This window comes from Bos indicus, chromosome 20 (genome assembly GCF_029378745.1).
Source record: "Bos indicus isolate NIAB-ARS_2022 breed Sahiwal x Tharparkar chromosome 20, NIAB-ARS_B.indTharparkar_mat_pri_1.0, whole genome shotgun sequence".
Classification (NCBI taxonomy): Eukaryota; Metazoa; Chordata; class Mammalia; order Artiodactyla; family Bovidae; genus Bos; species Bos indicus.
Genome location: NC_091779.1, coordinates 33,368,655 through 33,381,943, shown reverse-complemented (window position 1 = coordinate 33,381,943; position 13,289 = coordinate 33,368,655). Strand labels below are relative to the sequence as shown.

The 13,289-nt window shown below is 39.2% G+C and overlaps 1 protein-coding gene across 2 annotated transcripts in view; it reads right to left on the bottom strand.

Annotated features, from left to right (window-relative positions):
• MROH2B (maestro heat like repeat family member 2B) overlaps positions 1-13,289 on the bottom strand; it is a 74,346-nt gene that overhangs the window by 47,680 nt on the left and 13,377 nt on the right. For both annotated transcript variants that reach the window (XM_019982685.2, XM_070774720.1), the window contains 11 exons: positions 12,222-12,362; positions 11,765-11,857; positions 11,607-11,676; positions 9,871-9,984; positions 8,899-8,972; positions 5,676-5,798; positions 4,852-4,965; positions 2,600-2,756; positions 2,415-2,455; positions 1,652-1,793; positions 1,051-1,094 (listed from right to left, as the gene is read on the bottom strand). In XM_019982685.2, the coding sequence (XP_019838244.1) occupies positions 1,051-1,094; positions 1,652-1,793; positions 2,415-2,455; positions 2,600-2,756; positions 4,852-4,965; positions 5,676-5,798; positions 8,899-8,972; positions 9,871-9,984; positions 11,607-11,676; positions 11,765-11,857; positions 12,222-12,362 (1,113 nt within the window). The remainder of the gene's footprint in view (positions 1-1,050; positions 1,095-1,651; positions 1,794-2,414; positions 2,456-2,599; positions 2,757-4,851; positions 4,966-5,675; positions 5,799-8,898; positions 8,973-9,870; positions 9,985-11,606; positions 11,677-11,764; positions 11,858-12,221; positions 12,363-13,289) is intronic.

The window sequence follows — 13,289 nt, the reverse complement described above, 5'->3', positions numbered from 1 at the left end:
TAAATCAGAAAAAGACAAATATCATATGGTATCACTTATATGTGAAATCTAAACTATGACACAAGAGAACCTATTTATGAAATAGATACAGACTCTTGGACATGGAGACCAGACTGGTGGTTGCCAAGGGGGACAGGGAGAGGGAAAGGATGGAGTGGGAGGTTGGGATTAGCAAATGTAAGCTTTTATATAGAGAGTGGATAAACAACAAGGTCCTACTGTATAGCACAGAGAACTATATTTAATATCCTATGATTTACCATAATGAAGAATGTATATGTATATATATAGATATGTAGAACAGAATCACTTTGCTGTACAGCAGTAAATCAATAAATTCAATTAAAAAATAAAGAAGCCATAGTTAATTTCTATATAGGTGGTTTATGCACTGAAACTCTGTTGGATTAAAAGCTTCCTGGCTGTGGGCTCCTTGATCTTCTGTGGACTCCTAAAACCAACGTGCTGTTTGTAACGCTAATGTCCAAGTCCTATGTGCAAGTCCTATCTTATAGTTTTGGGGATTTGACATTATGGCACTGTTGGCTGTCAAAGTCCAAAAAGTTATGGATGAGAGTAAGATTCTTTTCTGGAGAAGGGGTGCAATATGGTCTTTTGGTGTTTAGACATCAAGAAAAAGATAATGAGAAGCAGATATAGGAGGAAATGGAGTTGTATTTAGGAGCAAAGAAGTGGAAATTATGTTAATTTCTATTTCTCTATATGAATGATGAAAGAATGCAATTGGAAGGAGAGGAGAAAACTTGAAAATTAGAGAAGATTTAAGAAAGAGGGAGAAAAATATTAGTACGTGAAATCTTCAAAACTGTCCTAGATTCTGAACCAAATTGAAGACTAAAGATAGTTGTTCAAATTATGGTAATTCAAAGAGTACAGTTGACACGATCACATCTAATAGTCTAACAATTTTCTCAAGAAAAGAAATGCTGTTTTCTGCCCTTGGGAATTTAATTCTTTCTGATCAAGGTGAGTAATTTTAGGTGGTTTCATCACCCCATCATCAACAGTTGGTCTGGGAGCCATCTTTACCTGAAGCAGCATGGTCTCCCACAGCACGATACTACTGTTCTTTCCTAGAAACAGAAATTGGTGCAATAAGGGCAAAAAAAAAAAAAAAAAAAAAAAAAATTCAAGATGTACTTCTCCCTTGCCAGGTTCCCACTGGATGCTAGTGTTCCATTTTCAGTTTTCTCCCTACACAGGATGGTTATTTAAGATTAAAATTACTATGTTAGCAATCTTAAATTGCTAGTTCATGGTAAAAATCCAGGCTTTTTGCCAATTTCAACAGTACTTACTGAATGATAGTATTTTAATATTCTAGCATAGATGAATAGTAACATTTTAGAATACTACCAAAAGAAGACTTCTCTAAATACAAGAAAAAGACCAGATCACAAGTAAAAGTTCTTGCTAAGTATGTAACCCACCTGGCCTTATTACAGTATAAGTATTTGGTAGAGAAATGGAACCTGAGGAGTCTAAGACAAAACAGAGCTGTCCACCTTGCATATCAAGTTCACTGTCCTTATTGTCTAGCATGAACACTCATGGCTTAAGACACAGAAGGGATGCCTTGTTCTTCGTGCTCTTGCCTCCTTGAATAAGACCTGATCCCATGCACTTGTACCTTCCAAAGGCTGTAGGAGTTCAGGTATGCGTGTTTTCCACAGCTCTACTAAATTTGGGTGAATTATCTCAGGCAATATCTTCAAAAGTCCTATTGCACCAGCCCCACGCAATTTCCCCACACTAGCGAGCATAGATATTACCTGGAGGATGGAAGAAAAATTACTGATCAACTCAGGGGTATTTAAAGGGCTCACCGACATTTTCCTTTTAATCATTGTTCTGGATTCCCTAGAATCCTTCATTAGATAATCTTTTAACAGACCATCACAGACTATTCTAGAGTAAAGCTAATACTTAGACATCCATCTGTCCAATTTTTTTCTGCAGATAAAAGTGAAAAAGTGTATGGAAGGCATCAACTGAAAATAAATGAAATGTACTAACAGATCTATCTGTGAATTAAATAAGGGCACGTGGAGATACAACTGGAGTAAATGATGCATATGTGGCCAAAAGGAGAGAGAGAGAAATCTGAACAACAAATATGCAATTTGCTTGAATCATTCTCACGGATCAGATTCAGTTTACGCTTATTAAAAAATCATAAATGAAGTTTTAGGAAACATTTCAGAGTTAGGAGATAATCTTGCCAGGAATAAATTTTCATGAGTGTCATTAATATAGCAGAACATTTATTATGCCGTTTTAGTGTTTCTTTTGGTTTGGAGTATCTTTGTCGCTTTTACTATCATTTATTTGGAACTGGAAATATCTGCATTGGTTTAAATTGATCCCGCCTTGATTTTTCATAACTCACTCACCAGAAGTCTGGCTAGTAGCTGTTGTGGTGAAGGAAGTTTCACTAGAAAGAGAAAGCAATTTTCATTACTGTTATGGGGACTAGAAAAATTCAGATTGGGATTGGGTGTATGAGTGAAGCCCTGTAGCCCTTCAGGAAATGAATCTCATAAGAGAAAAGTTTTGCTTTGTTTTTGAATGTACAAACCAGCTCCTGTAGAGATGACAAGTGCTGTTGATTCTTTGGCATTCTTCTTCTTTCTTTCCTCTGCCATAAACAGAATCCTGATGATATTAAACAGGTATTTCAGCGTTCCTGTATATTCTGCAGGTACCACGAAAGTCAGGATTCTGGGCCATAGCACCTGTGGAAAACGAAGGCAAAATGAAAGTGCTGCTTGTTCTTTTCCATTATTCCTCCCTGGTCCTCACTGTGTGTTTCCCTCTAGTTTAGAAAACTTCCTCTCATTTGTTATTATTTTGCTCTTTGGGCCAAATCAAAATGAAATCATGAAATCCGCCTCTGCTGAGCACATTCATTTTCAGGCGCTACTGGCCATGAGTGTTTCTCCATGGGGTTGCTGCTGGAATCTGGGACAGGACAAATCTTCACTGTGGGTCACTGCAGGAAGCGCCAGGCTCTGCTCACCAAGTGCCCTTAAGCCCCGCGTCAATATGACAACCAAAAATGCCCCATATATTTCTCCAAACTCCAAGACTGGAGTGGAACGCTCCAAAGTGAGACGGATTGGGAATGGATAGCGAATGGACTATGTTTGCCGTCTGTGCTCCAGGTGCTAACTTCTGTAGTCTGTGTGTTTCACATCCCTTGGAAAACTTGAATATGGTTCATGTCCTAATGGAAACCTAGGTATCGACTTGGACTCTGCCTTTTGTCTTGCCATCTGCATTTAATCACCAACATGCTGAGTTGCTTCAGTCATGTCGGACTGTTTTTGACCCCATGGACTGTAGCCTGCCAGGCTCCTCTGTCCATAGGATTCTCCTGGCAAGAATACTGGAGTGGGTTGCCATGCCTTCCTCCAAGAGATCTTCCTGACCCAGGGATAGAATTCAAGTCTCTTATATCTCTTGGATTGGTAGGTGGGTTCTTTACCACTAGTGCCACCTGGGAAACCCCATTGAATCACCAAGCCTAGACCTTTTTTTCATTATAAGATTTTTCATGCCCTTGCGTATTTCCCTTCCTAATTTTATGACCCATATCCAGTGTCTATGAATCTCATCTCATCTTATATATAGTCTCTGTGCTTAGACTACTCATGTCAATTCACCGACTTCTTATAGTTATCAAATGTTTCAGTTCAGTTCAGTCGCTCAGTCGTGTCCGACTCTTTGCGACTCCATGAATCGCAGCACGCCAGGCCTCCCTGTCCATCACCAACTCCCAGAGTTCACTCAGACTCACGTCCATCGAGTCAGTGATGCCATCCAGCCATCTCATCCTCTGTTGTCCCCTTCTCCTCCTAACCCCAATCCCTCCCAGCATCAGAGTCTTTTCCAATGAGTCAACTCTTCACATGAGGTGGCCAAAGTACTGGAGTTTCAGCTTTAGCATCATTCCTTCCAAAGAAATCCCAGGGCTGATCTCCTTCCGAATGGACTGGTTGGATCTCCTTGCAGTCCAAGGGACTCTCAAGAGTCTTCTCCAACACCACAGTTCAAATGTTTGGCCCTTGCTTAAAATTTCCAGTGGCTCATCAAGGACAAGGTAGGAATTTAGCATTTCAGATCCTTTATGATTCTGGCTCTAGACTACTTTTTCATCATTTACTACTAGATCAGAAATTCCCCAAACTTTAATATGCATCAGAAATGTTGGAACTTATTTGCATGCTGATTCATGGGTCCCACGCCCAGATATGCTGACTCATTTAGGTCTGGCATGTGACCTGGAAATCTGCGTTTTAAATAAATATTGCAGGTAATCTACAATCACACCTTAAAATACCATCCTAGATAAAGCCTCCGATTCACTTAAATTGGTCTGTAGATTGTCTTCTGGCTGTGCCATGTATTTCTGGCCATTAAATCCTTTCCCAGGTTGTTTTTCTTAAGCAAAACGCAGATCCCAAAGTTCCTGAGGTTCAGGTTATTTTAAACCTCAAGTGAGGTCTGAGAATGTGTGCTTTTAACACCTTCCCAGGTAAGTGGGGGTAAGTTTAGCATTCACTGCCTTACTACTTGGGAAGAAGAGAAACAATATATTAAGATGCTTATAAACTGCCATTTGCCTCCAGATATAAGAGTATGTAGCTAATTTAACACCTGTTTTTGAGAAACCATTATGTGCTGGCCTTGAATATTCTCACATAATATCTCTGGCCAGAGCGTCAAAAAGCTGATGACAGATGGAGTACCAACTTCTTTACTCCTAAATGGACAGAGCTTTAGAAAGGTGATCAAAGGAACTATGATTGGTGACAGAAGACTCCTTACCTGAGGCATTCCAATGACCAGTGGGTCCAGGGTTTTTAAGACCTCCAGGCTTATTTCTCGGATAGATGTCTCTCCCTTTTCAGTCTCCTGGGAGTTAGGTTTTATTGGTTTCTCCTTTAAGAAAGATGAAGCAGGTGACTTGTTAATAATCCCTGTTGTTGGTCTCCTCTGACCTTGGGTGTGTTCTTAGTCTCTGGGGTGGAGGATAAAGTCACTCAGCTTAAAGAGCTTGAGGAACCCAGTGACCTTGGACTCCAGTATCTAACCCCTGCTTCTAACTGCTCTTTGGAAGAAGGGGGAGACAAAAATGCCTCTGGCTTTTTTCATAGAAAAACAAACACTGTGAACTTCAGTTACCCCCTTTCTCAGGCCTTTCCCCATTTTTCTCTGGGACAAAAATTTCCACTACTTCCTATGGAGTGGACTGCAATTTCACTTGCAGGTTGTAAGATCACTGAGATCTTAGACATGTGTTTTTCAGGCTCTTCATCCAAAGGAACCAGTGTAACAAGTATGGATGTTTCCTGTTTTCTAGAGACAATTCACTTTCTCTGCCTCTCTCCAAACCAGCCCCCAGCCTTGGAGGCCAAGTTGTCTCCTCTCTAGGGAAAACTGTGAGTTAACCTACCTTGCATTTATGATAAGTTAGAAATGGCATCAGTGGAAGGGAACTGAGAACACTAGATGCTGAAAAATTTATTAATAAAAGTGAAAGCTTAAATATGACTTTAGTTACTAAATTGAACTTCAGGTATTTTTAAAAATCCAGTCGAGTCAACTGCACTTGCTGCAGAGCAGCACTCAAGATGGCACCCTCTTCGTACCAGATTCTTGTTGGACATTGAAAACTGGGTGAAGATGTAGTCAATCAGTGGCCAGCCTTCCCGGGCTTCAATGTAGCATTTTTCACACATGGTTTGGATGAGGAGGAGAGTGGAGTTCCTCACCTAGAGTAGGGAAAATACATTAACAATATTTCATTTCTTTGGGCAGAATGGAAATTTAGATACTCCTATTCTGTAACCTTTATGGATTGTTCAGTGGGAATCTTAAAAAAAAAAAAAAACAACCCTATAAATTGAATGATATTACTGTAATAGATGGGGCTTCCCAGGTGGCTCAACGGTAAAGAATCTGCTTGCCAATGAGCAGACCCCAGGTTTTATCCTTGGGTCAGGAAGATCCCCTGGAGAAGGAAATGGCAACCCATTCCAGTATTCTTGCCTGGGAAATCCCATGGATGGAGGAACCTGGTGGGCTACAGTTCCTGGGGTTGCAAAAGAGCTGAACATGACTGACCAACTAAACAACAACAACAATTACGCCCTGTAGGAGCAGGAAGTAATCTATAAGGTTATGATTTAAGTGTCACTAGCAAAGCTCTCTTTAACCAAACTCTTTCTAGTTCCCACGACATATCCTGGCTAAAACTCAGTTCAGTTAAGTTCAGTCAGTCCTGTCTTACTCTTTGCAACTCCATGGACTGCAGCACGCCAGGCTTCCCTGTCTATCACCAACTCCCAGAGCTTACTCAAATTCATGTCCATTGAGTCGGGGATGTCATCCAACAATCTCATCTCTGACATCCCCTTCTCCTCCTGCCTTCAATCTTTCCCAGCATCAGGGTCTTTTCCAAGGAGTCAGTTCTTCATATCAAGTGGCCAAAGTATTGGAGTTTCAGCTTCAGCATCAGTTTTTCCAATGAATATTCAGGACTGATTTCCTCTAGGATTGATGGGTTTGATCTTGCAGTCCAAGGCACTCTCAAGAGTCTTCTCCAACATCACAGTTGAAAAGCATCAGTTCTTTGATGCTCAGACTTCTTTATAGTCCAGCTTTCACATCCATACATGACTGCTGGAAAAACCATGGTTTTGACTAGTTGGACCTTTGTCGGCAAAGTAATGTCTCTTCTTTTTAATATGCTGTCTAGGTTGGTCATAGCTTTTCTTCCAAGGAGCTAGCATCTTTTAATTTCATGGCTGCAATCACCATCTGCAGTGATTTTGGAGCGACCCCCCAACCCCAAAATAAAGCTTTTCCTTTTCTGTTTTAGCCTATGAAAATGCTAAAACACTGCCTCACTTAAAAAATCCTTAGTGAAAGATGGCACATTGAAATAAAGTTCCACAATTTCTTATCCACAAACTCAAACTCTAAATGACACTGAAAACTGGGATTTTGTTTCTTAAATTTGGTTCCTACTTGGTGGAGAAACTCAAACTGAACTGTTTTAAAGCGATTTGTTGGTATTCAGTTGCTCAGTCATGTCCGACTCTTTGCAAGCCTATGGACTCTAGCATGCCAGGCTTCCCTGTCCTTCACCACCTCCTGGAGCTTGCTCAAACTCATGTCCATTGAGCCAGTGATGTCATCCAACATCTCTACCCTTTCTATGTAGTGTGAATATGCATACATTTTCTTGAAGAAATCTTAATAGGTTTGATTGTGGGCTACTATCACAGTAACACTTTTTTCAAATCTGAAAAATTGTAAATTATGAAATATGTCTTGCTCTATGGATTTGAATAAATGGTTATGAACCTGTGTCACAAGTTTTTTAATAATTTGGCTTCAATTCGTCTATTGGATTGTTTCCCTGGAGGATAGAAACCTCAGATCTAATTCCTTAGTGAATGGGTCTTTTAATGGAGGGTAGGAAGAAAATAATTTTTCACAGGGAAGCAGGGTCCCAAGGTTGCACACACAGACTCTGTAATCTCCTTAACTGAGGAGAAAGAGGTAAACCTTCTCTGTATATTTGCCCAAGGAGTGAGCGCTTTCCTGGAAATTTCTGTCCTCTTTTATTCTACCCTAAATCCTAGCAATGCTTCAACTGGCTTGCTCAATTACTGGGTCAGGTTTATATATATAATCAGTTCAGTTCAGTTCAGTCGTTCAGTTGTGTCCAACTCTTTGTGACCCCATGAATTGCAGCACACCAGGCCTCCCTGTCCATCACCAACTCCCAGAGTTCATTCAGACTTATGTCCATCGAGTTGGTGATGCCATCCAGCCATCTTATCCTCTGTTGTCCCCTTCTCCTCCTGCCCCCAATCCCTCCCAGCATCAGACTCTTTTCCAATGAGTCAACTCTTCGCCAAAGGTGGCCAAAGTACTGGAGTTTCAGCTTTAGCATCATTCCTTCCAAAGAAATCCCAGGGCTGATCTCCTTCAGAATGGACTGGTTGGATCTCCTTGCAGTCCAAGGGACTCTCAAGAGTCTTCTCCAACACCACAGTTCAAAAGCATCAATTCTTTGGCGCTCAGCCTTCTTCACAGTCCAACTCTCACATCCATACATGACCACATGAAAAACCATAGCCTTGGCTAGACGGATCTTTGTTGGCAAAGTAATGTCTCTGCTTTTGAATATGCTATCTAGGTTGGACATAATATAATCACTCCATTATTATTTATTGCATAGCTTTGATTATTTTAACCATAGTTATTGGTGACCAAAGCCTCCTGGGGGAATTTTCTTCTCTTCATTGGCTTCTGCATAGGGCTTTGATCCAAATAAAATACAATTTTCATACAAAATAATACAATAATTGCTAATTTTAAAAATTTCTCACATAAAAGTTCTATGTCTTTTTCAACATGGAATACTTTAATCAGATAATCAGGAGATATTGAGAAATCTATTGTGCATGTAAGACTTTCTATAGATGCTCCCTGACTGGAAAATAGGATATCTCTCCTCAAAATAGGGTTCAGGGGTTATTATTTTTGGAAGAAGAAGTATCATCTTTATAATTAACAATTAATTTTAAAACTATTTAACTAGCATAGCAGAATCATGCTCTAGACCAAAATCTTTTTTTTTTTTTTCCTCCTACTGAGAAGCCCTTGAGAATGTGCTTCAGAACTTTACTTTGATAGAGTTTATCTTATTAGGGAAAGATGGAGTTCTTTTAAAAGTAGAATTGGTCACTGAGCTCTTTATAAATCAGTCTCATAAGCACATCCCTAAGGAGTCAAAACTATTTCATTTACTCCTAAAGCTATCATTATCCAAATAAAAGTCCCCATTAATTCTCTTACTTTAATACTGAGGTCACCCATGACGACTTTGACTGCTTTTTCAATTGAAGTGATATGATCCCTCAGCTTGGGCTCTGAAAGACAGAAAGAGAAACTGAGAAGCCTGCTTCAGTAGGAGTACAGTACGTTCTGGAATTGTTGAAAACCGATTAGAGTTATGGCACATAATTTCAAAGTCTCTTGTCCTTAACATTTTATATTGTTCACTTCCTTCCTACCTTCTCCTTTTTCAACTCTTTATAGATGTTGACTGCTTTTTTGGTTCTCTGTTACACTTTGTTTAACCTTGTTTAAATTGTTAGATTCTTAAGTGCAGTCAATACATCACACCTAATGGATTAGCCTTGAATTTTGGAGACCACCTCAGGTTTCTTTTGCCAATTTTTCAGTAAATCACAGGGCAAACTGAATTTTTTTAAAAAAACTATTATTTTGTTGTACAAAAATGAAAGATCATATTTTATTGAATCTAAGGTATCAATTTTATGAGGCATCATTAGTTTATATTGCACCGAGTGAAAACCTATAGTGGCTAATGATAATTAAAGATGCTATCAATTATAAGATGCATTCTGAAATTGCAAAAATTAACAGTTTTTAGAATGAAAAATGAAAATTCATTAAATTCTCTTTTCTAAAAGTACAAATTTTTAGAACATTGTGCATTCTTACACCCACCATCAGTTTATTGGGCCACTTAACCAATACCTCCTTTCAATTCCAGATTCAATTCTCAAATATTCTATTCCTTTACTGATTGCATCCATAAATATCATGAAAGAACAGAGGTAACTGGAAATGCCTATTTAAAAGTAGTAGATTGATTATAGACAACTAAGAAAACCTAGCTTTACTTGAATATGATGTTCTGTAAACTTCCCAAAGACAGAGGATCAAATTAGAGACAGTGCACAGATTTCAATCTGCTTCTTAATACAAAAGAAACAACTCTGGTGTCATCCCTATTCTTACCTTCAGCATTGATAGCTGATCTTAACAAAGTCAAGATTCCCATTCGAATGGCTTCATTATTATTTCTCATTTGTTCATCAAAAAAATCCATCAGGTCTGCAGGGTTTGAATGGGCTGTGGGTTTAAGAAATACTGGAGTCAAAAGAACTCGTTTTCACCTTAGGTAAAATTCTTGTGAATGGGAAGACGATCATTCTATGAGAATTGTCAAAGTCACCCTTTGGTTGGTAATCAGATTTTATTAGGCCCATACTTCTTTAGTATACAGAATTTAACAGTTTGGTCCCTAAGAGAGCTAGGCCCACTTCTGTTCATACCTGTGAATGTAACCTTATTTGGAAATTAGGTTCTTTGTAGAGAAAACAAGTTAAGATGAAGTTGTATTAATTCAATACAGCTGGTGTCTTTATAAGAGATGGATAGAGGACACAGACAGAGACACAGAAGGATGCCTTGTGAACATGGAGGCAGAGACCAAAGTGATGCTTCACCAGCTGTGCAGCTGGTGGGGGTAGGGAGAAAGCAGGTAAAACTGAAGAAAGGTCTGGATAGAGTGCACGGGTTTGGGCTGGAAATGATAAAGCGAAGTAGTTAATTAGGCTGGCACATAGAGAAATGGAAAGTGCAAAAACAGAGGGGCTGATTAGGAGAGAACTAGGCCAGGCTAGAAAGGTATGCAGTGAGGTAGTGGAGATGACACATTTTGGAGAGGGTGCAGGTGTGGGAGGTATAGGGTGTTCTTGTCCCTTGCCCTGAGAAACTATATTAGAACATGGTTTTGTATCCTGACCCTGGGACCTTGGTGTTTCCTCTGCAACTTGTGTCAGGCTGTAGATTCTAACATAGTGATGGGCAGGATTTTGATGTGAAAGAAAAAAGAGAGTGAAGGCTGGAGAAAATGATAAGGGATAAATACCAAGAGTTGACAGGGAAGAAAAAAAGGGTAACATTAGTTTGATAGAGTGTCTAATAATCACAAATACCAAGAAAAAATGTATTTCCTAGCCTTAGGGTTACCAACTCACACTGGTTTGCTTGGAAATAAACCCAAGCATATATGGTCAATTAATTTTCAACAAAAGACCCGGGAATATATACAATGCAGAAAGATTAGTCTCTTCAGTGAATGGTGCTGGGAAAAGAAAGAAATCTGATTGTTACCTCAAAAAATACAAATGCACACAAATTAAATCAAAATAAATTTAAAACTTGAACATAAGACCTGAAACTGTAAAACTTCTAGAAGAAAATATAGAGACTAAGCTTCTTGACACTGGTCTCGGCAATGATTTTTTGCATTTGACTCTAAAAGCAGAGGTAACATAAGCAAAAATAAACAAGTGGGATTCCATCAAACCAAAAAGCTTCTGCTCAGAAAAGGAAACCATCAACAAAATGGAAAGGCAACCTATGAAATGGGAAAAGTAATTGCCAACCACATATCCAGTAAAAAGTTTATATCCAAAATATGTCTGGGACTTTTCTGGTTTTAAAACTGAAAGTTCTAATTTCCCAGAAATCCTTCAGTCCTGGGCAGATCGGGATAATTGGTCACCCCACCTACAGCACTCCTCAGAACAAGTAGGGTATGAAAAAACAGAATAGCGTGAGTCAAAGGAACGTTTTGTGTGTATGTGTGAAAGTGACGAATGTGGCAGTGTGCTCACACTTCGTCCTTGCTGTCATCACCCCTCTGAGACATTTTAATTAAAAGCCCACTGGATGCTGAGTCCTACCTAGAATGAGGAAACAGTTTGAAGCTTCGGTTTCGTTTTCTTTTTCTGGAGGCTCTGGAACTCTGCACACCTGAATGAGAAGAAAAAACATTAAGGGGCTAGACGTGAAACAGAAAACTGGTGACAACAAAACAGACTTGACAGCATGGTCTTCTTACCTGGCGGAGTAAATTGATGAAGATGGCCTTCCTCAAGGCCTTCGGAAGGCTGACATCGTAAAGGACTGCTGCGGTCAGTATCTGTCTTAGACTCTGGAATAAAAGCTCTCCAAGGTTAGCTGGAGCCTGCCTGCGGAGCGACAGCCCAGAATGTGGAAGGCAAATGATCATGGTTGTGAGGAGAACATACCCCTATCCTTCCAGTGGTTACCGTTTTCTTTAGTGATTCTGGCTGCCTTACCGTCTTCAGTGCTCCTGCAGCTTGAACAGGAATTCCTTTCTGGAGTGTCTGCCACCTTAGAGGCCTACTGCTTCTCTACCTTGTATTTCCTGGGAGGTATGTAAATTCAGCTGCCCCAAAACATGTCTGAGTTCCTTAACCCCTCCTGAGAATGAACATCCTTCAGGATGATCTTTGGACAACCTTGGGAATCAGTTTCTCTGATGTGGCTCTCACCTGAGTGACGTGAAAGTCAATCTCTTTGTCTTTGTACTGGTTAAGGAGCCATGGGACCTGGCCCAGGGCATATTCACAGAGGTCTTCCCGATGGAGCAGCAAGCTTACTGTGGGGCCGTGAGCCTTAATGATGGCCAAAATCTGCAGAGGCAGCAAACAGATACTTAGAAAAAGTATAATACTTAATTATACTTTACATAAGTATAATATACTTATGTATATTATATTATATTTATGTATATTATGTATATTATACATATTAAGCACAAGTATAGTAAATTTATGTAAAGTATAATACACAATTATATATTAATAATATAAGATATGTAATAACTACTCATTGGAAAAGACTCTGATGCTGCGAGGGATTGGGGGCCGGAGGAGAAGGGGATGACAGAGGATGAGATGGCTGGATGGCATCACCGACTCGATGGACGTGAGTTTGAGTGAACTCCGGGAGTTGGTGATGGACAGGGAGGCCTGGCGTGCTGTGATTCATGGGGTTGCAAGGAGCTGGACACGACTGAGCGACTGAACTGAACTGAACTGATACTTTACATAAGTACATAATAAAATATTTCACTATGTTTTTGTACATTTCTCAGTATACCAGGAAGAGTTTTAGATACCTCCAAAAACCTTTCCTCACTGCTTTCAACCAAACAAGGTTTTTTCAAAAAATATTGAAGCTAAGATCACTGTATTCATTGTATGAAGAGTTATATTCATATTTGTATCTACATCCATATCCATATCTATGCTTATTTCAATGTTTGCCCCTCTCCTCTATTTCTTTAATCTCATTCTAATTGTCAGTTTATTTTACTATATTAACAGATTTATTAAAAACTTTTTCTCTTTCTTTATTTTTTATGAAAGTATGATAATAGCACAGTTGCAGGAGACTTGGAAAATACAGAACAATGTTACATGTAGTTCCACTATATATTACAATTATTTTTTTAAGTAAGTAAATTAAGATTTTTAATTGGAGTTTCAATATTAAACTCTCAAAAACTAATAGAACATACAGAAAAGTAGAAGGATATAGTAGATCAGAAAAGCACC